Source organism: Miniopterus schreibersii, assembly GCF_964146895.1.
Source record: "Miniopterus schreibersii genome assembly, chromosome: 9".
NCBI classification, from domain to species: Eukaryota; Metazoa; Chordata; class Mammalia; order Chiroptera; family Miniopteridae; genus Miniopterus; species Miniopterus schreibersii.
Window position 1 is genome coordinate 79,726,350 of NC_138118.1, and position 22,473 is coordinate 79,748,822.

The window sequence follows — 22,473 nt, forward strand, 5'->3', positions numbered from 1 at the left end:
AACTAGGATATTAGTCTTTTTCATTGGACAGTAGGAATGACAGACAATAACATCATTCTTTCTTGACCCAGAAGTCGAGATCACTTTAAATATATGTATGTTACTCCTTTTACTCTACTGACTCAACCTGTCCAATTGGATTTCTTATGTTGTAATCTTTAAATTAAAAATCTTCTAAAATGACTGCATATACTTAAGCAGCTTTTATAATTTAAGATACTTTTGACATGATGCATCTTCACTAATGAGTAATATATTGAAAAGAATGATATATTTAAAAATATTTATGTGAATGTTTATTTAAAAAATTTTATTAAATTTATTGGGGTAACATTGGTTTAATAACAATATATAGATTTCAGGTGTACAACTTTATATTACGACATCTGTATACTCTGTTGTGTGAGTGGTTTCAATGCTAGATAGACATCATGATTTTATTTGGAAAAAAATATCAATCCCCCAAAATTCTAGCTAGTAAGAACAACATAGTCTCAATTTAGGTACTTAGTTTTGTCAATTTTTGCATTCTGTATTTTAAAGCTATACTATTAGGTGCATGAACATTTAAGATTATTGTATCTTCTTGATGAATTGTTCACTTTATCTTGAAACTCTTTTATTTGAAGTCTGTTTTGTCTGATATTAATAGCTACAGCAGCTTCCTTGTGATTGGTGTTTGTACGTTATATCTTTTTTCATCCTTTATTCTCAACACACCCGTGTTCATATATGTCAGATTTGTGTCTAAACAGTTTATGATCTTATTTTGTTATTTAGTCTAACAATCTTTTGTCTTTTTATTGGAGTGTTTAATCAATTTATATTTAATGCAGTACTAATATGGTTGGGCTTAGTTTATCTATCACAAGACCATGCAAAATTATGGTCTACAGGTTAAATCTGGCTCCTAGCCTGTTATGTTTTGTTTTGTTTTTTAAATTGCCCCTGGCAACCACTAGTCTACTTTCTGCTTCTGTGAGTTTGGCTACCTTAGATACCTCATATAAGTGGAACTAGGAAGTATCTGTCCTTCTGTACCTGGCTTATTTCACTTAGCATAATGTCCTCAAGGCTCATCTGTGTTGTAGCATCTGACAGTTTCCTTTTTTATGGCCAAATAATATTCCATTGTATGTATGTACCATATTTATTTTTTATTTTTTAATAGAAGAACTCTGGGTAATTTATTTGCCCCCACAGTATTATGTTAGCAAACATTTATTGAATGCCTGGATATGATTTGGCAGTAGGATATGGGAACAAACAATAAAAAGATACAATAGTTTACCCTCAAGGATCTGCCATGCACAGGTATGGGGTTGTAGGTTAGGACACACAAGAAAAGATACATAGGGGAGTTTCATACTCTGAGAAGAACAGCATTTGGGTAGCCCAGAGTAGTTTTTATACTCAGAAGTGGGGAGAAAGGAGAAGACTATCACATTTTCTGTATTGTTCGTCTGCTGATGGACATTTAGGTGGTTTCTACCTCTAGGGTATGGTCAAGAATGCGGCAATGAACATGGGAGAGCAAATATCCCTTTCAGAACCCAATTTCAGTTATTTTGGATAAATTCCTAGAAGTGGGATTGTTTGATTATATGGTAGTTCTATCCTTAATTTTTTGAGTAATCTATGTACTGAAAAGTGTTTAATTTTGATGAAGCTAATGTATCTATTTTTTCTTCTGTTGCTCATGCTTTTGGTATCATATCTGAGAATCCATTGCCAAGTCCATGATCATTGAAGATTTATCTTTATGTTTTCTTCTAAGAGTTCTGTGGTTTAGCTCTCATGTGTAGGTCATTGATTCATTTTGAGTTAATTTTTGTATATGATATGAGGTAGGGATCCAACTTTATTCTTTTGCATGTGGATATGCAGTTCCCCAGCCCCATTTGTTGAAAAGATTGCTCCTTCTTTATTGAATGGTCTTGGTACCCTGTTGAAAATCAACTGGCCATAAGATGGATATATGGGTCTATCTCTGGACTTTCAATTCTATTCCTGGGTCTGTGTGTCTATTCTATGCCAATACTGTGTTTTGATTATGGTCGCTTTGGATTAAGTTTTGAAATTCGGCAGTATGGTTCTTCCATCTTTGTTTTTCTTTTTCCAGATTGTTTGGGGTTTCTTGCAATTTTACATGAATTTGAGAATCAGCTTTTTAATTCTGCAGTCCACTGTTATTTATTGCTGAGTAATGTATTATTGTATTGATACACCATTTGGTTTATCCAGTCTCCTATTGAGTATATTCTGTTGATGGAAAATGGATAAGCACTTGTATTCTCCTCTTAAGTCTGTGTTTTCTTTATCATGTTGACTGGGACTTAGGGTTTTGTTTTCATCAGCTCTAACTTGAATGAACTTATTCTTCAAAAGCATTTGTTGCTAAGGAGGCTGAGGAACCAGTGGCTTTTTGGCCACTTATTTTATATTCCAGCTTTAGAAAGCAGTGTGTTTTCAAAGCACAATATTCTCTGTTCATGATTTAGAACATATTTTATCAAGGGAAATCACAGTTTGAAACTGTTTTGCAAATAATTTACTGTCTGTCTTCGCAGGTACCCTTTTTATCTCCTTTGGAAGGTCATATTTATTTAAAAATAAAATGTCAAGTGAATTCAAGTGTTGAAGAAAGAGGTTTTCTAGTAAGTAATCTGTATATACTTTCTTTTTCCTCTTTTGTGAAGGATAGACTTGATTTCCCATAGATACGAAAGCCTGCATGATTAAGTGGTAAACTGGTTCAATAAAGATTTGTTGCATGTCTGCTCTGTGCCAGTTACTGTGCTGGTGTGGGAATGTAATAGGCCACAAAAATAATCCTAAACTTTTCGTTTAGCAGGGAAAGCACAAGTGGACAGGTAAGTACCATGCAGTGCTATAACAGGAGAGAGCAGAGTGCATGCGTATTCATAAACTGGTGGGGTCCAGCTCTTGGGTCTGGGTAGGGAGGCTTAAAGAAAGCTTCTGGAAGAAGTAACCTGTAAACTGCTGAGTAAGAGGGGAAGGTGCTCCAGATAGGAGGGGAGTGGCCGTGGCTGTGGCCCATGCCTCACCCCTCGGGGGAAAGGACTACACCTTTAGGCAGTGGCAGGTATTCCAGAGGGGCCAAAGCCTGGCATTCCAGTGCACGTAGGGGGGAGCGATGCGAGTGATGGGGGGGGCAACTGTTTTGCTTTCCTGAATAAAAATTAAATGCCAGTCTTATGTATTAAGACTAAGTCATAAGCTATCATTAGTTTTTTAATATATAAGGCAAGATATTCTCAAATCGTTTTACTCTCCAATGCTTCAAGTACTTTTCTCCTATTTAAGGAGCCTTCAGTTAGGGATGCCATGCTTTTGAAAAGCCTGATATCAGGTGGAGGTATTTATTTGGGGTTATTTTGTAGAGGTTCTTAAGTGCTATGTGCCTGTAGATGCTGGAAATCTGTGAAATGTTCTGGGTGTGAGCCATCAGTGATCTCATTACTGAGGTAAAAGACACGATGGAAACCGTGCAAGTAGATTGTGAAGTGTGAAGTGTTCCAACTTCGAAGTTCAGCCAGTGGATTAACATTTAACTGATCCTCAAGTGTCTAAGGCCAGTATTTCATTGGATTTTCCAGACCATATTTGAAGATGTGAGTGGTTTAGGAGCCTGGCATCGAAGATGGTGCATTTTGTCTGGAAACTGTATCTCTTATTGGACTTACCCAGACGACGAGAAACGGAAGGTAAGATTGGGTGCTGGTCGGAGGTGAGGCCCCGAATGACTTGCACGCAGTGTCTCCTGCGAGTGTTCCCTCTGGCCCCGGCCACACAATTCCCCTGTGAGGATATTTACTGAGCCACTGAAAATGTTCTTGTTGTAAAAGATGTGTGTTTGTGTAAAAATTTTGTGTTTTGTCCACTCCCTGTGGTTTGACCACTTTTAAAATACCTTAAAGCATACATTTGTCTTTCTTCCTGGAATGTTTCATAATATTTTTAATTGACATTTTTAGTCAGAAACGTATTAAATTTACTTTTGTATTATTGTAGCCATGCAAAACTTTATATAAAATTCATTGTAAAATATTTAGGATGGTCTCAGACATACAGAACAAATAATGTCCCTCACCCTCTGTGTCATCAGTCCAGTTGAAGCTCCCATGTAATTTTCTCTCCCCTGGAGGGGTGACACCTATCCTGAAATTTTGTTCCTACTTATTTAATTTTTTATTATATATGTATATATTGCTAAGCAATGTACTTCAATTGCATATTTTTAAACATTATAAAGCAGTACTGTATGTAGTAGTCAGTTGCAGTTTTTGACTCAACATGGTTTGTGAAGTGAGTGTGTGTTGATGTGCGTAGCTCTAGCTTGTAGAGCTCCACCCGTCTGGCCTTATCTTTGGGAGAAACATGAAAAATATCTACAAATGAGATAACATGTCTAGGCTTCTGTTTGCGGAGAGGGAGGAAGTGAGAAGGCTGTAGACAAAAGGCGGTTGAATGTGTGTCACTAATTGTGAAAGCTGGTTGATCAGTGCATGGAGCTTCATTAGACTGTTCTGTTTTGTTTTCAATTTTGTATCTCTGAATTTTTCCATAACAGAGTTTATTTTTAAAGCTCGCTAAGAGCTACAGTTGACATCTCTGGTTTTTATTTTTATGTCCTCTTATGGTTTTTATTATTAAGAAACTAATATACAGGATGGGGCAAAAGTAGGTTTATAGTTGTTCATATAAAAATAATACAATAATTAATAAATAACACAAGAATAATCTCTGTGTTTCGTGTACTCACAGCTATAAACCTACTTTTCCCCACCCTTTATATTACTTATGTTTCTCTAAGCCCAGTGTAATTAAATTTTAAATCATTGGCTTTTTAAGTTTATATAGACTTAAATACTATGTAATGCTTACTGACTTAAATGATCTTGTTTACTTTCTGCTAATAATTTTTGTAAAAATTTGTTAAAGCATCCTATAGGAAGGATAAATCTGGCCAACTGTACCAGTCGTCAGATAGAACCAGCCAACAGAGAATTTTGCGCACGACGCAACACTTTCGAATTAATTACTGTCCGTCCACAAAGAGAAGATGACCGAGAGACTCTTGTCAGCCAGTGCAGGGACACACTCTGTGTCACCAAGTATGTATCAGCTGCAGATATTCCTGTCAACAAAGTAATTAATTCCTGACACCACCAACTTGCCTGGGCCCAGCCACCATTCAGGACAGTTGCCATGTTTGGTAGAAACGCCATCATTTACCAAATGTCACCAGTATGACTTACAGTTTAGCTACCCAATCTGCTGGGTAGTTTTTAAAAATTTTAATTGAAGAAGCATCTCCCTATGGGGCTATCGATTAGCATCCATCAAAAGAGGGTAAAGAGGAACTCATTCTACTGGTTGGTTTAGGTTTTCCCCACTAGCAAGAGTAAGGGGAGGTAGGGAATGGGCGGGAAAGATCCTGAGCGTGCGGTTGTTTGTTTGTTTGTTTGTTTCTGTAGGCACTGGCTGTCTGCAGACACCAAGGAAGAGCGGGACCTCTGGATGCAGAAACTCAATCAAGTTCTTGTTGACATTCGCCTCTGGCAGCCTGACGCTTGCTACAAACCTCTGGGGAAGCCCTGAATTGGGGCAGTTCCCATCCATTCAGAGGTTGTTTTGAGCTATGTCATAAATGTATTTTAAGATCGTTGGGTGTGCTGATTGCGTTTTATGCTTTAAAAAGGAAAGGGTATGTGCCAATATCCACTACATATTATGCAGTATTTATGTCTCTCATATGTAAAACTTCAACTGATTTCTCTCCTGTCATTCATATGATTGGAAGAAAATTCTTTATAGTTGATTTTGCTAAATCTTAATTTAAAAGTCTCATTTTCCTAGAAATCTAAGTATTTAGTTAATGATAAAAATGTTTTTTGTTTTTTTTTTAAAGTAAGAAATTGTAAGTTGTCTTCCTGGAGCCGTGGGTCTCAAAGCAGAGAGGTCTTCCAGGGGTTAGAGGTCATTCTTTCTCTAGCCTCAGTACGTTTTTATTTAGGTTGTGGTCCTTTATTGCATGTATCTTGTTACTGTCACACTGAAACATTCCTAAGGGACCTTACAGAAACATTTTTAGTAATGTAGGTAAGGACTTTTTTGAATAGCAAATGTACATTAGTTTAAAGTTGAGGCTTTGAACAGGAAACGTGGACTTAGGGGATAGTGTGTGAGGTTTGGGGTTAAATGTTTTATTTAGAAGACAATAATCACATGGTGTACATTTGCTCAGTTACTATAGATGCTGCGTGGTGCACATTTTCATAGAATGTAGGCCTTTAAAAGTAATTATTTTTACTATGTAGCTTACAGACTCCTCAAATATACTTGGCATGTTGGTCTCTTTCTGTTCCTGTAACAAGAACAAATGTAAATGGAAGAATCTTTATTTAAAAAGGAAACTTCACAAGCTGCTGTGGACTAATACTTCACTTGCCAAAGTTCTATACTTTTTTACTTTTCATGTCTTATATGACAGTGTCTAGAAATCTGTTATGAAATCAGTTGAAAAACTGTTAACTAATGTATTTCTTTAAAGCCTAACACTATTTTTTTGTTATAAAATATTGTAAAGCATGGTCTCAAACTTGTAAGTACACTTTGAATTTCTTCTCTGAATTGTTCAAGTTATTGATGATCTCATTTATAAACACTAAATCCTGTCACCTGTCATTTTATCTTTTATTCATTTAAATGTGTTTTTTAAGTGTATTATAAAAATGTATTTTATGATCTCTTACCTAAATAAATACTTGCAAATGGCTTTAAAAAGAAATCCTATTTAAATGTGTGGTGTAGATCAGGGATGAGTAGGGTTGCAGTTGAGTGAGTGTGTGGGTCAGGGATGAGTAGGGTTGCAGTTGAGTGAGTGGGTGGGTCAGGGGTGAGTAGGGTTGCAGTTGAATGAGTAGTTGCTGTTTCCATATGGTACTTGATGTGCATTTGAAGGACAGGATCCTGAGTGTGCAGCACAGACTGAGTGGAGAAGTGACATCACCAGCCACAACGGGAAGAGGTTTGGTGGGATTTTATTTATTCATAGACTTGTTTTTAACATATCATGGTGCAAAATTGAAAAGGCACAAGGAAGTTAACTTGGAAAGCATGTCTTCTCCCATTGTCACAACCACTTCTACCAGTGTTTGTGTTCTCCTGGAGAGAGTCTATGCATATTCCATAGACATATTCTTTGGTTCAGAGAAATATTCCACGCAAACTGTTTGTTATAAGTTAAAGGGAAAAAGCTTAACAATATCCTTTAGTATATATAAAGGGTGTGTAAAATTCAATTTTAGAAGAAATGTAATTTACGGTGATTGTGGAACATCAAGATGGAAATACCTTGTAAACAGTGAAAAATACTCCTTGAGAGATTTCAGTGTCATCTGGGGGGATTGCTGGAACCGTTGGAGTGGATAAGATCATCCAGGGAGTGTGATGTGACAGAGACACAAGAACAAAAGGAACGTGTTCTTCAGGGGAAACATGGAAAAGGAGTGGCTAAGACTGTCACCTCTGAAAGAAAACAGTGCTGTCTGGGGAGACCAAAGAGGAATGTTAAGATTCTGACCACAAACTCAGAAAATGGGAACTGAAATCTGGAGCAGTCAGTTCAATAAAATGGTTCAGATGAAAAGTCAGTTTATAATAAAATATATAGCAGAAAAAAATGAAAGGTTTGGTTGCATAAGAAAATTCCTGCCTGACAAGTGTCCATAAACAAAGCATAAGCAACAGAGTAGGAGAAAATATTCACAACATACTTAATAATCAAAGAATTAATATACCAACTATGTAAACAGCTCCTATGACTAGTTGTCATTGTTTGGCATTTACTATGCAGCAGGCGATATTCTTGGTGTTTTGCGTGGATTATCTCATATAATCTTCACGTGACCTTATGAGATAGGCACTGAATAAGAAACTAAAATTTAGGTAATTTTTCTGAGGCCACCTGCTTAGCAAGTGCAGACCAGGATACCAACCCAGAATCCACATATGTCACCATCACACTATGATGTTTCTCAATAAAATTTTAACCTAGCCCTGGCCAGTTTGGCTCAGTGGTTAGAGCATCAACCCACGGGCCAAAGGGTCCCGGGTTTGATTCCCAGTCAAGGGCGTGTACCTCGGTTGCAGACTCGATCCCTGGCCCTGGTCAGGGCTCTTGCAGGAGGCAACCAATCGACGTGTCTCTGTCACATTAATGTCTCTCCCTCCTTCCTCCCCTCCACTGTCTAAAAAAATCAATGGAAAAAATATCCTCAGGTGAGGATTTAAAAAAAATTTTTAACCTAAAAAAGAGGGGCAAGAAATACACACACAGAACCAACAAATGTAAACAATACTAATGAACAGAAGACATTTAAGTGGCAGTGCGTCACTGGCCCTCAGGTTGGTGGAACTACGGTCGGTGCTGCTGAGAAACACTCGTACTCCTGGTGAGAACAGAAACTGACTCGGCCTTTTGGGAAGCTCCAATAATCTCTGTGCTGGCAGAATTGACTGTCAAACTGACTGCACACCCCGGAGATCTTATCCATATAAAGATTTACCCATAGATTCAAGGGCACGAGCAATCAAGGCAGCGGGGAAGCAGGACAGACTGCAGCACCCTGAACGCCTCCAGGCCTCTCGCGTCCACACTGGACACGCGGCCTGGCCCAGAGTAACAGGTAAGATCCCGCGCGGTGGTGGGACATCTCCCACAGCAGGGAGCCCCGGAGTGAGGAAACATTGCTGTTTTATACCCCATGTAGTGACATTGCTTGTGTGACTTTCAGGAGTCTAGGCTCACAAATCCATCAATTCTAAGTTTATTTACCATAGCCAACCTTTAACCAGCCACGTGCTACTAAGAGCATTCCACAGATAAGAGATCTGGCAAATACTATTCACCGGGAGGTCCGGTTCGCAGCACATTCACAAGGAATTTAGATACAGCACCTGCCTTCCTTCTTTCCCCATAAGCACAGACCAGCAGCTTGAATCCCTCCTCCACTCCTCAGAGGACCTGGCAGGTGAGCAAAGGTAAACCTGAAAGGATCCTTACAATTCTGTTTAAAGGGGGAAAAATAGAAATAACCTGGCCGTCCCTCCACAGGGAAGTTAATTAGAAATAACCGCCATGCCAATCATAGGAAATTATGGCACAGTCTACAGAACAGGCGATTTCAGGAAGAAAAAGAATAAAAAAATGTCCAGGACAACTCATGGGAGCAGGGATGCGCCCTTCACCGCGAAACTATTGTTTGCAACATACGCATGTGAGCACGATAGTCCTCCCCGATCCCAGGTTGCACTTTCCCAGTTTTGTTAGCCCCTGTCAACCCCAGCCTGGAAACACTAAATGGAAAATTCCAGAAATCAGCAATTCGTAGGCTTTCAATTGCATGCCTTCCGCTGGGCGGGATGAAGTAAACCCCTGCCCTTCCGCTCCTCCCGCCCCGGAAGTAATTCCTCCCTTCAGCAGGCCGAGCCCGCCCCTTAATTACTTAGCCGTGCCTCGTGGTCAGATCAGCTGATCACCTGCAGGTGCGGGCACCTCAGTGCTTGCGCTCAGGTCACCCCTGGTTTACTTAATACCGTCCCCAAGGCACACAGTGGCGGTGCCTGCAATTCAGACGCCCGAAGCTCTTCCTTGGGAAAAGGGGAAAGCCTTCCACCGAGGAGCCTGCTGAGGTTGCTGAGAGCTGCGGTAGGAACCCATCTACCCGGGAGTCACCTCCAGCCGCGAGGGCCAGGCCGCGCGCAGGCCAGGCGCTTAGCTAGGGTGACGGGCCTCGCGCTTGCGGGCGAAGGCGCGAGCAGGAGACGTGCTCCGATGGACCAAGTTGCCCCAGAAAGCGCGGGGCCTAGACGGCGACTTCAACAAGGTCCCTGAAACCGGCACACCAAGCCCGTTGCTGCAAGTCGGGGGTGACGCCGACTCGGGAGTAGGTTTGGACCGAGAACTAGAAAAATCCCCGCAGGGCCTGCGTCTGCCGAGGAAGACGCTGCCACCACGTTTCGGGCAGAGCGGGAGCACCCGAAACGAACAGTGTCGAGTGTAAACCGTGACTGAAAAAGAAAACTGAAAACAAAAGCTGATGAAGGAGGAAGGATGCCGTCCAAAGCGCGTCTTCAGTTGCGACGGCACTGGGCTCACCTGCAAGAAGCCGCCCGTGGACCCATATTCCTGAAACTGCAGAGCGGGCCCGCGCCCGGGCCGTGAGCCACGGGACAGGGGAACTCGGGCACTTGGTGGCGAAGCTGCCGGGCGTCCGGTGAAGCCGGGGCAGCGGACGGAGCCACGAACCGCGCGCCCTCAGAGGCAAAACCAAAACTGACCTGCGGCTGCTCTGGCCACGGGATCGGCAAACGGGACGCAGCGCGGTGAGGTATTTGGGGAGAGGGCGCGACCACCTTCACGGAACTTTTACTGCAGTACATTGTTATAATTGTTCTATTTTAGTACTAGTTATTGTTCCTCTCTTCCTGTGCCTAGTTTATAAATTAAACTTCATCATAGGTGTGCATGCCTAGGAGCAAACACAGTACATGCAGGGTTTGGTGCAGGCACATGCTTGACCCGGTTCGAAACCCACTGGTCTAGGGCCTCAGGCCGTGCAGGTCCTGGAGATGTTCTCCAACGGGGAGTCAGGGATGTCCAGGACACCGGACAACGCCTCCCGGGCACCGAGCTTTCGGTCTCATTTCATTGTCGTGTGTCCTTGAGAAGGAGAAGCTTGGGGCCACCCCAGAGGGAATACTGAGTGGCAGTCAGGCCCTTTCAGGCAGCATGGGGTTCGAGTCCCACAGCCTCTTTCCTTCCTCAGGGAACTCACGTGTTTTCGCGTCTTTAACCACATATCCGCATTTATTTACTTGCCAAATTTATATTGACTGTATTTCCTACAGTACTTTTATAGTTTTGACTTTGAAGCTTTGCTATTTATAAACACTAGTCGCCTTCCTGAATGACTTTACTAGTTATACTAATGTTTCTCTTGATTCTTTTTGGTTTTCAGAGAAACAAACCTCAAATAATGATAATTACATCTTTACCGTTTCAATATTTATTTACTTTTTATTTATTTATTTATTTATAAAAATATATTTTATTGATTTCAGAGAGAGGAAGGGAGAGAGAGATAGAAACATCAATGATGAGTCGTTGCTCGGCTGCCTGCTGGGGATCGAGCACGCAACCCCTGGCATGTGCCCCGACTGGGAACTGACCCAGGGTCTCCTGGATCCTAGGTCGATGCCCAGCCGCTGAGCCACGCTGGCGGGCACACCTTTTCAATGTTTATATCACACTCTCTCTGCTTGTTCCTCCAGACCAATGGAAGGCGAGCGATGGTAACGAGCTGACTTTCACGAGATGCTTTGGCGCTGCACAGTTAGATCCAATGTTAACTCTTTGTTTGAGATAGGTACTTATTTTTTGTTATGTAAACAAAGTTTCCTGATATCCCTCTTTTTCTATGGACAGCTCCCCAATTCACAGCCCTGTTATAGAAATCTGAGATTGCTCCAAGGAGAAATCATGGACCATGTTGATTCATAAATATTGGTGCCAGCTTTCTTTCCCACTCTGGAGAGTTTAGATAGCACGCTGTTTACCTGCTTCTTGAGGATTTAAAGGCTTGCCCGTAACACGGCCTAGGCTGGTGCATTTTTTTGGAGATAGTCTGTGTATCTATTACTGGATAATCATTACCCCCAGAACTTAGTGGCCTGAAATGACAGCGACATTTACTAGCTCACGGTTGCTGTGGGGCTGGAATCTGCACATGGTTTATCTGGGTGTCTGCTTAGGGTGTCTCACAAGGCTGCAGTCAGGGTGTTGGCCCCCGTCCATCCCAAGGCTCCACTGGGGAAGGCTCTCCTAGGGAAGGCTCCCCTCCAGCCCGCTCAGCTGGTTGTTGGAAGGATTCAGTCCCTCGCAGCTTGTGGCACTGCGGGCTGGAGGCTGCCCTCAATTTCTTGCCATGTGGCAGCTTCGACAGTAAGTGAGAAGAACCCCAGAGAGCATGAGCAAGATGGAAGTCACCCTCTTTTGTAACCTAATCTTGGGAATGACATCCCAATACTTGGCCATATTCTACAGGATGCTCCCCCCCCCCCAAATGTATATATACTTTAACAGCTGATAGCTCAATTGATGTTTCTTTCAAATTTAACCCATTAGGATTAATAATTATTCAAAGTATGTAAATATATTTTTGGGACATCCTGTATTTATTAGAAGTGAATCTCTGGGTCAAGCCTCACTCAACAGGAGGGACTCTCTGGGAGCCACGTGGACTCTGTTGACCCAGTAGGGAGCCTCCTTACAGCCGGTCAAGGGTAGATGGATGTCCAGGCTCCCCACTGGACATGGGTGGTGGATGGGGCTGTTTTTTCCTGTGATGTTTAGCTGGGGTAGGGTGGCTATTGTCTGGAAGTGTCCTGTCTTGCTAGGCTCTCTACTATGGAATAAATTATTTTTCTTCAATCATTTCTATCAAGAAGTGTACCAATGCTGAGATGTTTTCTAATCACTTAGGCAAACCTAGCGGATCCTGGTGAGGCTGAATATCTGCCCATGTGTTTGAGGGTCCTGTGTTTTGCTTCATTTGTGGATTTCATATTTCTGTTCTTTGTCCATTTTTCAATTGGCTTTATTATTCGGTTTATAAGAGTATATGTTAGGGATATGAGTGGTTGGTCGTATGTGGTTGCATCTACCATTAGGTTCTTTATTAGAGTGGAATGAGCTGGACATTGCTGAGTGAGGAGATGACCACACCGAACATGATACATGCATAGTACACAGTCGGTGCTCAGCAAATGTTTACCAAATAAATGCGTGTTAAACCAATTAAAATCTATCACCCATTTGAACGTGGCCTGGGGCAAATCACACTCTGTAGGCTTTGTGTTATCTTGCCTGTAAAGTTAGCAAGAAGCGCTAGGAGATCTCTAGGGGGTCTTCATGCAGGATTCTAGTGGAGTCAAGTTAAAAAGTGTATTTTGACAGTGGCTCCGAGTTCCCCTGGGGTAGCAGATGTCCCTGGTATGGAAAATGCCTTGAAAGGTGTGGAGAGGCAGTCGTGATCCCCTCCTCCAACAGTGAGAGAGCTCTACGCAGGGCACACATCTGCTTGGAAGAAAGACTACATTTCCTAGCCTCCCCTGCAGGTCAGAGTCTGCCTGGTGGGAGGGAAGTGCAAGGTTTGTAGCTCCTTTTGGGAACCTTTCTTAAGAGACCCTTGGGGTGTGGTCTTTGTGCTTCTCCTGTACTGCAAGCCAGACTGTGTGCAGGTATCACCTGGCCCTCTTTGTGTCGCCCTAAGGAAACGGGCCTGGGGAACCAGCACAAATGCTGATCCCCTGACTGTCGTTATTGCTGTAATACAGGCCGTGGTCTCTAACCCAGGAGTCCGTGTCTTCTGTCAGCGTCCATGACTCGTGGGCCATACCAGTCGTAAATATTACATAAACTGAAATTGTGGAAAGGAACTTTTTTCCAGTGAGAACTATGAGAGATTCTATAAAGGAACTGCGGTCATGTTAAGTATAAAAGAGGGAAATCCAAGGAATCTGGAAGGACATTGCTGTGAGGCGACTTCATAGCCGTCTGAATTCTGGTTCTCTCTAGAGACCTTGCACGTGGCTTGTTGGTGAGAGGAGGGAGCTGCACGACTCACTCTGCAGACTTCTGCTCGGAGAACAGGGCTTGTCCTAACAGTACGTTTGATGAAGAAAGCGAGGCCTGGCGACATGTGCACAATCTTTTATAACGCTCTCTCACTTTACTCGACTTTTTCAATTAGTTGTGTCAGATGAAAGGGCTCCTCCTGAATTTTAATGTTAACATTTTCCCTCTGTCACAATAAGATGGCATACGGGAAATTCTGCTTTTAAGAAAAGGGATGTTTTGAGCGCACTGGCTGGCAGTGTTTTAGGAAAAACTCTGAGGCCTTGTCAGAAAGCCGACTCTTGGATTCTGCCGCTTGTCTCAGAGCAGCAGCAGAGTAGCTGAGAAGCTAAGTGGTAGGTTTCACAGCAAAAGAGCCGCATCGTCTCCAGGCAGTTCGAGACATGTTTTCAAATGAGTAACACAACGGGGTTGGGAGGTACTGTTGTTGCTGACCTTGACAAAGAATTACTGGCTAGCGGGAAGTAATTTATAAAGGGTAAATAACAAAGGACTCCCAGAGCAGCTTCCCTCCCTCCCTCCCTCCCTCCCTCCCTCCCTCCCTCCCTCCCTTCCTTCCTTCCTTCCTTCCTTCCTTCCTTCCTTCCTTCCTTCCTTCCTTTCTTCTTAAATCTATAGTTTATAACCCACATTTGTCTTGGGGCATAATGAGATCCCAGACCCATTCCTGACAATCAACACAAACACATGCAATTATATGCCTGGAACTAAAAACCCAGACAACTGGTTTACCAGTGGGGAGAGACTCTTTGAAATTGGGGCCCTAAATTCACTTTTGCTACAGATTTATATAAAGAAGGGTTTGCGACTGTTGCTAAGAGCATTACGAATCTGAATTTGGACATTCCTGAAGGGGCACAACGCTATTTCTATTCCATCCACGGGTGGGCCTTTGGAGAAGACAGATGCCTCTCTTAGCCAAGGGAGTATTCAAGTCCTGCTTTAGCATCTGTAGACTAGAGGCTGCTAGGAAGTGGGAAGAGAGCATTACAGGAGACCTGCTGCTTTATGAAGACTCCAGAAAGTGGCTTCCTAGACTATAGGTCCCCTTTCTTGGGCTCCAAGCTCTAGACATCTGCCCCTTTTGCCTTGGTCCATGCCCCTCATCTGTGTGGACATGGGGACACGTCCACCCAGAGCCTGTCTCCCCTTCTAGACCATGCTGCTGGCATCCAGGCCCTCAGAGTCCCGTGTCCACATGGCCAGAGTTCACCTGTGGAGGCCTGTGGGTCTTCCCCCAGGTCATCCTCTTGGGGGCCAACCATGACGCCTATGCTTTGCTGACCCTGAGGGGTGCTTCTTGAGGGTGGGGGTAAAGAGGTGAGAGTATGACTGGGGCATGATTCTTATGCTGTTTGCACATTTGAATGTTATACATATAATTGACTCCATATCTTCTGTCTGTGTTCCCCTCTGTCAGACCCCTCTTCACTGTTTCACAGAAGGATCAAGAGTGGGTTTAGCAAACCCCAGTCTCTGGTCTGCTCAGCACCACCAAGAGCTGGGGAGTAGGAATCAGAGGGCTGAGGACAGGGTGGCCTTCACTCACGACAGGGCTTTTGCTCCTTGAGGTCTGGCTTCCTGGCTGTGGTCTCTGATATGGGAGACTGAATATACAGATGGACAGTGATCAGATGGCAATTAATGTAGAACTCTGACCCACAATCTGCGTGACCGTCCTAGAGATCCCACCCATTGTCTATAGTAACCAGCCCAAGGAGCCAGCTTGCTACCTGGAAGTCAGCTTGGTAGGACATCAGGACACTGTCTCTAGCAGCTGGTCCAGGAAGCGAAGCAGTAAATAACCCCTGTACCAGTAGGTCCCAAATGGTCAAGACATGATTAGTAACTGACAGCTTCCCTAATTTTGATCCCTAATTCCAACTGAGGACTAACCCGAGAAAACTAAATATGCACCCCGAACCTCTCACATAGAAGGCTGTGCTTCTAGTGAGCCCCCTACAGTGCCCCCTGCTGACAGCCTCCGATCAGGGCACCCTGAGGCCTTCCCTTTTCCCACCATAAAGCTCCCCCTCCTTGCCTGCCTTTGGATCTCTGCCTGCACAGTGAGGTGGTGGCTGACTGCCTGGCTATACGGAAGCTCTGAATAAGTGGCCTTTGCCTACCCTCGTTTGGGTGGTCTTGGCTTATTTCCATGATTGCCGCCGCCTTTCAGATCTCCCCAGTTCTCACGTCTAACCCAAACGCAACGAACAATTTTAAATGCTAAGAGCACAAAATACTTGTCTTTATTGTTTCCTTACTACATTGAAATGCTATTTAAAGTTTTCTGAGGCAGACGAAAGGGATTAAAAAGTGTTGAATGTTGGGAATTCTTATAACATTATTCTTTTTTCATTTGTTTCTTTTAACATAAATTTGATGTATACCCACCTACTATGGTGGATTTGCAGAGCTGAGCATAGGATTCCGGGAGGAAGTCAGCACTTGAGGAAATAACACTGTCTTGCGTGTCAATAGCCTCTGTCTGCTTAAGAATCGCGTTTCCAACAGCCGAGAGCGGCACATATGCACATGCAGCTTCCAGTCTCACCACCAGATGGTGCCAACACCTCTCTGGTAGGTTTTGCCAGTCACTTTGGCACCCTCTCTATTGGCATTTGGGAAAACATCGAAAAGAGTTGGTTGCTTATGCTCTTAACGCAATTAAGGTTTTCATTATTAATTTGGCTTTTTATGTAGTTAAAAAATGAGTATAAGCATGTAACGTCCTTTGGAACGATTCATGCCAAAGAATTAAGCAGCCTGCGCTGAATGGAGAGCTTACTTCCTATAGCTGTCCTCACACTAATTTAATCTAAACAACTTTCAAACACTAGCTTCTACAAGTCAGATCTTGCAAAATTTCCATTTGCTTGCCCTCTGCTGCAACACTGACCACCATTTAATAGTAACACTTGCTCAGAAGCGGCAGCCTTTACCGCACACGCTAGCTCGTGGGGGGCTTGCTCCGCCGGGGCTGTTTGCAGCTGGGAGGCAAAGTGGGGGTCAGCGTCTCCGTCTTCTTGGTGTGTCCGATGCACTTGAGCCAAGGGTAAAGCCATGCCCTCGTTTCCCCTGCCTCGGCTCCTCTTGTTCATGGCGTCTTCTGAACAAGAGCGGTTCTCATTTCTCCTCCGGGGCTCTCTGGAGGCAGCAGGATGCTTTGCTCTGAAACTGCACGTCTCTTCTGGGAGATGGCCCCAAACTCACTGGTATCATATATGCCCCCAAAGCAACTGTAATCGGCTCATATAAACGCTTTAACATAAATTAAATCCATGCATAGGAGGTCTTGATATGCAATGAAATGGAACCAGGGAATTTATAAAGTAATAATAGAGTGAGGTGTCATATAGGTTCATAATCCCACATCTGGAATTCTTGGAACAAGACATGCTTGGCATTCAGAGTGCTTTGAATTTATAAAGTGAATAGAGTGTATGTACCAGGCATTATATAATACACCAGAGGGTCTAGGGCAACTCCACATAATTAAAACAGTATTTCTGCAGAGAAGCATAAATGTTCACATAAGTAGAATTAAAAAAAGACTAAATGGCCTCAGGTCAGGTCAGGTTTTGCCTACAAATGAGTTCGGAAAAGCCCTTGGTTGTCGGAACTTTTTGGATTTGGGGGATGCAGATAAGGTATTGCGGGGCTGTATCAGATACTTTACATATGCTGTTTCATTTAATTCTCACAGGTGCCCAGTGTTAAATGGAAGGCTGTAAGAGTGTGGGGAACCTGGGGTCAGAGTGGTTAAGAAACTATCCCAAGGTCACACAGCAGAGGCAGCATTCAAACCTGGACCGACTCTAAAAGGCAAAATGCTATATTGCCTCCCACATTTACTAAAATTATGAAATAGTCTAAAATAATAAAAGCCCTTTAGCTTCCTTGCCAACTTTTGGCTTTTCACCCATATTCTGCACGATTCTTGAGTTTTGAGGGGTCCATGAAAAAGAATCTGAGGACATAGTGAACTCTCCCACCGTGATGGATGGAGGTCAAGGCCCTGCCTGGCACCTTCACAGGGCAGCCTCGCCTGGCGCCGGAGGAGGCAGGGCCGAGGAGCAAGCAGTTGACACCCCATATGTCAGACTTTCCAGCAGTTAGCATTCCGTGGGCCACTTGGTCCACACAGCTCACCAGCCTTGCTGCTGTCTGCAGTACAATCCGACATCTAGCTGATGTCTCTCGCTTCCTTTCACATTTTTGCACCAGCCTGGCCGCCCATAAAGGGACTCTGCTTCTTTGAATGGGGACATCAGAAGTCACTTGGCTTAATCAAGTTGTCAGCAGGCCAGGGAGAAACCGTTGGCTTTGTGCGTACATTTTTCTCAGGATGGGAATGAATTGAAATAATTATATTTTGAAATTGTCCTTTCAAGGTAATTCATGAACCATGTTCCTATTTTGCATGCTCATTACCCTGTTTTCTCTTGTCCCTTACGTCTTTCCCTCTTCCAAATTAGAATATTATTTGTGCTCCAAAGTTTAGGAGCATACAGATTTTTGACCCTTACGTTTTTTTCTTGTAATGAAAGCAGTAGCTTAGCAATTGCATGGCCATAAAACTCTTTTTATATGCCTGTAAAAATATTACAAGTCACAAGAAACCGTGTAACATTTTAATGGATTCTTCCAGTGACCTTTTATAGACTTTCAAGATTTGTTAGAAAAATGATTCATCACAGGTGTACCGATATCTGTATGTCATGCTTAAGTTACTTTAAAAATTCCCCTTATTTTTATAAAAATGAGTAGCAGATATGGGCGTTCATGCAGTCACACACTAGCTGCCCACCTGTCCATGGAATTTTCCTGCAACAAAGAGCGCACATTTAAGGGTTGCATTCCATGAGTTTTTAAAATATATTTTTAAATGTATTTTTAAAAAATTGACTTTAGAGAGGAAGGGAGAGAGAGAGAGAGAGAGAGATCTGCTGCCTCCTGCACGCTCCCTACTGGGGATCAAGCCTGCAACCTGGGCATGTGACCTGACCGGGAATCGAACTGGCGACCTTTTGGTGCATGAGATGATGCTCAACAAACTGAGCCACACTGGCCAGGGCCATTCCATGGATTTTAATAAGTGTACATCTGTGGAACTCAAACCTTTATCAAGATAGATCTATCACTCCAGAAAGTTCTTCCACTGTCCTTCCCAATTTCCTGCACTCCAGGCAAACTCTTTTTAAATTTTATTTTTATCATAGCCTGGCCAGTGTTGTGATCGCCTCTGGCAGGCTGAGGAAGCCAGGGGAGTCCCTCTTAGATGAACACTTTTAACTACAAAAAACACACAGGATTACAAAGAAAACCAATTGTGTTGAAACCAAATATCACACTGCTACAAATATTTCAAAATACTTAAACACAGGCACATGCTAATATATGTGTTTCTTTTGTATGAGGTCTAATAACTACAGTTTCAAAGTACTGATGGCCATAAATGATAATTCCAGACACAATCAATCCTCATTATTTGAGAATTCTGTATTTCTGAATTTGCCTACTTGCTAAAATTGATCTGTGACCCCCATGTCAGTCCCCATGGTACTCTTGTCATTTGACCAGTGAAAAATTTCAGTCTCCTAATGTGCATGTCCCCAGCTGAGCTGGATTAAGGTGAAGTCCTGCCTTTTGTAAACAACTGTCCTTTGCACATTGGATTTACTGCCACGTTTTGGGCACTTTTATGCTTTTTGTGGGTGATTTCACTGTTACAGTGTGATGCTAGAGGACCGTCTAGTGTTTCTTGGTGCAGGATGGCTGTGAGCTGGCTTAGGGAGAAGACAAATGTGCCCATAGCCATAGCTTCTTTCAGATGTGAGTCATCACGTTGCTGGCCACAAGTTCAAAGCAAATCAATCAGCTTTGTTGGCCACAAAGCTAATCAATCAACTATGAACTAGATACAGTGTCTCTAAGCAGGAAGCACCCATGAAACAAGGCTGTGCATTGATGGTTGATGACTGTGCTGTGACCTGAGGCTTGCAGGAATGTCACCTGTATTTCCAGGTCACCCTAGGAACAGAGGCTCAGTACTTGCTAATCGAGTGGTCAAGGCAACTTTGTAGAACATAACTGCCGTGAATAATAAGAATCGATTGTACCAGCAACAAATGCAATGTGGTGTGAAAACAGTGACAAAGACAGTTAAAAATGCAGTTATGTTTTCTGTCCTGCATTCATAACCAAGAGGGGGGATCAGTCCCCTCGCACACCAAGACCCTGGGTAAGTGGCCCAATGGGCTGGATTTCTTATTGTTTTTACCACAATCAGCTACTCAAGGGCACAGACGCTCTCTTGCTGGGAATGGCACCCAAAGCTCTTTATTAAAGTTTTAGGAGGGTCAGTTGCCCGGGAACTGACCCCAGAAGCTCACAGAAGCACGCTGTCATTCAGATATGCTCTTACAGGCGAGAAAAACACTGCAAAGGTGCGGCTAAGCAGAGTCCCATGAGTCTGTGATGTAGCAGCCCCTACAACTGTGTGTTGGACAAGTTTATCCAAGTTTCTGATTCCCTAAGCTCTCCAGGAGTGCATGTCCCTGAGGGACTCAGTGCCCCCCTTGGTCTCCAAACACCTGTTCAATCTGGGGGTTAAACGGATTCTCCTTCCCCAGGACCTGGGGCCACTGCAGTTGCAGCTTGTCCCACAAGCTATCTGCCAACAGCAGCGAAGCCACCTGCAAGAGAGGAGTAAACGGAGATTATAACCAAGTAAAGAATCTACCAGCAAGATTACCTCTCTTTTTTGTGTGGTGGACAGACTCTAAGATGGTCCTCATGGTTCCTACTGTCATTCTTTGTAGGATCCCCCTCCCTTGGTGAGGGTGGGACCTATCGCTTGGTTCTAATGGCGTATTCTCAGACTATGGTGAAGGTGAGAGGATGTCACTCCAGGGATGATGGAACATTATCTGAAACTGCTCTGCCGGGGGTGTTCCCCCGGGGACTCTCCTTGTTGTACTGGTGACGTAGGAAGTCCACACGGCAGGGGCAGAGGGTGGCCTCTGCTGACATCCAGCCAGAGCTGGGTCCTCAGTCCTCCAATTACAAGGACATGAATCCTGCTGACCACCCAAGTGAATGTGAGAGCAATTCTTCCCCGGTTGGGTCTCAGGATGAGAACACGGCCTGGGTGACACACCTGGGTTTTACCCTTGTGACACCCTAAGCAGAAGAGCCTGTTCAATCATGCCCATCCTGCTGACTCACAGAAGCTATGAGATAAGGGATGAATATTGTTTCAGCTGCTGAATTTGTGCTAATTTGTGATTTAGTAATAGATAAACACACTTCCTGAGAAACTCACTTATTTATTTATCTGGATGGCTAACACTTACTGCAAGCCTAGGGCTTGGGTTCTGGAGATGGACAGGGTGAGTCCTCTCCTGAAGGAGCTCCCAGTCCAGGGAGGGAACCAGACGCGCAAGCAGACCCCAGCAGACCCACACGGAGGGCTGAGAGGGGGATGCCCCCGGCTGGAAGGGGAAGAGGTGCCAGCTCTGCGGGGGGCGGGGAGGGGCAGGTCCTCTCTGAAGAGGGCGATAGAGGAGCCGAGTTTTCAGGGAGGGGTTCCCCAGCTGGACCCCGTGGGAAACGGTGTGATGGTGGAAGACTCAGCATGTGCGGGGGCACAGAGTGTGGGCGCGGGGGGAGCTCTGGGTGCCTGGGCAGCGAGGCTGGACAGCTAGCAGGATACGGTGGATCTGACAGCTGAGTGCGGGGCCGCAGGCCAGGCAGGGGTCTGTGTCCGGGGCGCTGCTGTCCATCAGGCTGATTTTTACTCACAAGGGCAGCAGGATGCATTCTTGGTGGCCCAGTCCTCTGGCCCATCGTTAGCGTGCTTTTGATGAGCAGTCTCTCCCTGCAGAGGACACCCTCATTCATCTAGCAAACGGGGCCCGGCCAGACCTTTGGCCCCAGATGGCTGTATCCCCACAGGGTTTTAGTGCTGGGTGGTAAAAGGAATGTGGTTGCTGACGGTCTCAGAGGGGAGCGTGCCCTTCAGGGAGGAAGCTCCGGGTTACCCCGACTTTGGTCAGAAGCACATGGCCCCTGTCTCCCCAGGGCAGGCCCTGCGCACCGTCCCAATAGGCCCAACTGCCAGCTCCCTGCAGGCGCTGGGCAGCCTGTTCCCTCTCTGGGCTGCAGTTCTCTCACTTGCAAAGAGAGCGGGCCAGAGAAACTCATCTAAAGCCCTGTCTGGGCCTAAACTGTGTTAGAGAGTTCAGCAGCTGTTAGAAAACATGAGAACTGATTGAGTTGCTGCATTAAATACCCCGATATTAATATGTTCCCGAGCCTGCTGAGGTGGACCCCAAATTCCAGCCATCTGACACTGTAACCTTGGTCATATCCATGCGGCGTCTAACGCATCACAGACATATCGCACACACCACACACGTCATCCCCCTGCACATGACATCAGCACATGCACACACATACACACTCCACACAAACACACACACCACATATACGCCCCCACATGACATATACCACATGCACACACAAACACGACACACACTACACACATCATACACCCCCCATGAAATCAACACCTCCCCCCACACACATGAAATCAACCCCCCCAACACGCACACACGTTGACTGTCCAGCAGCCAGCTCTCGGGAAGGGCTGGTCAGCTCCCACAGAGCAGTGTCTCCGGAGACAGAGGACTGGTCTCGTGGCTGTTTGTCCTGCTCTTTCTCAATAAGGCGGCTGCCGCCGG

General features: G+C 44.3%; 2 protein-coding genes across 9 annotated transcripts in view; one reads left to right on the forward strand and one right to left on the reverse strand.

Annotated features, from left to right (window-relative positions):
- Positions 1 to 6,818, forward strand: part of ANLN (anillin, actin binding protein) — a 77,603-nt gene extending 70,785 nt beyond the window's left edge. For 7 of the 8 annotated variants that reach the window (XR_013999509.1, XR_013999511.1, XM_081146718.1 and 4 more), the window contains 4 exons: positions 2,571 to 2,657; positions 3,621 to 3,728; positions 4,966 to 5,138; positions 5,502 to 6,805. Coding sequence is in view for 5 of the 8 variants with exons in the window: in XM_081146718.1 (XP_081002844.1) it covers positions 2,571 to 2,657; positions 3,621 to 3,728; positions 4,966 to 5,138; positions 5,502 to 5,625 (492 nt within the window). In the remaining 3 variants the exon portion in view is untranslated. Of the gene's footprint in view, positions 1 to 2,570; positions 2,658 to 3,620; positions 3,729 to 4,965; positions 5,139 to 5,501 lie in introns of all 8 variants that reach the window. The other variant, XR_013999510.1, reaches the window with a different exon arrangement.
- Positions 6,819 to 20,222: 13,404 nt separating this feature from the next.
- The window catches only part of AOAH (acyloxyacyl hydrolase), a 94,378-nt gene continuing 92,127 nt past the window's right edge, over positions 20,223 to 22,473 (reverse strand). The window contains 1 exon segment of the mRNA XM_081146825.1: positions 20,223 to 20,424. Coding sequence (XP_081002951.1) covers positions 20,296 to 20,424 — 129 coding nt within the window. The 3' untranslated portion in view covers positions 20,223 to 20,295.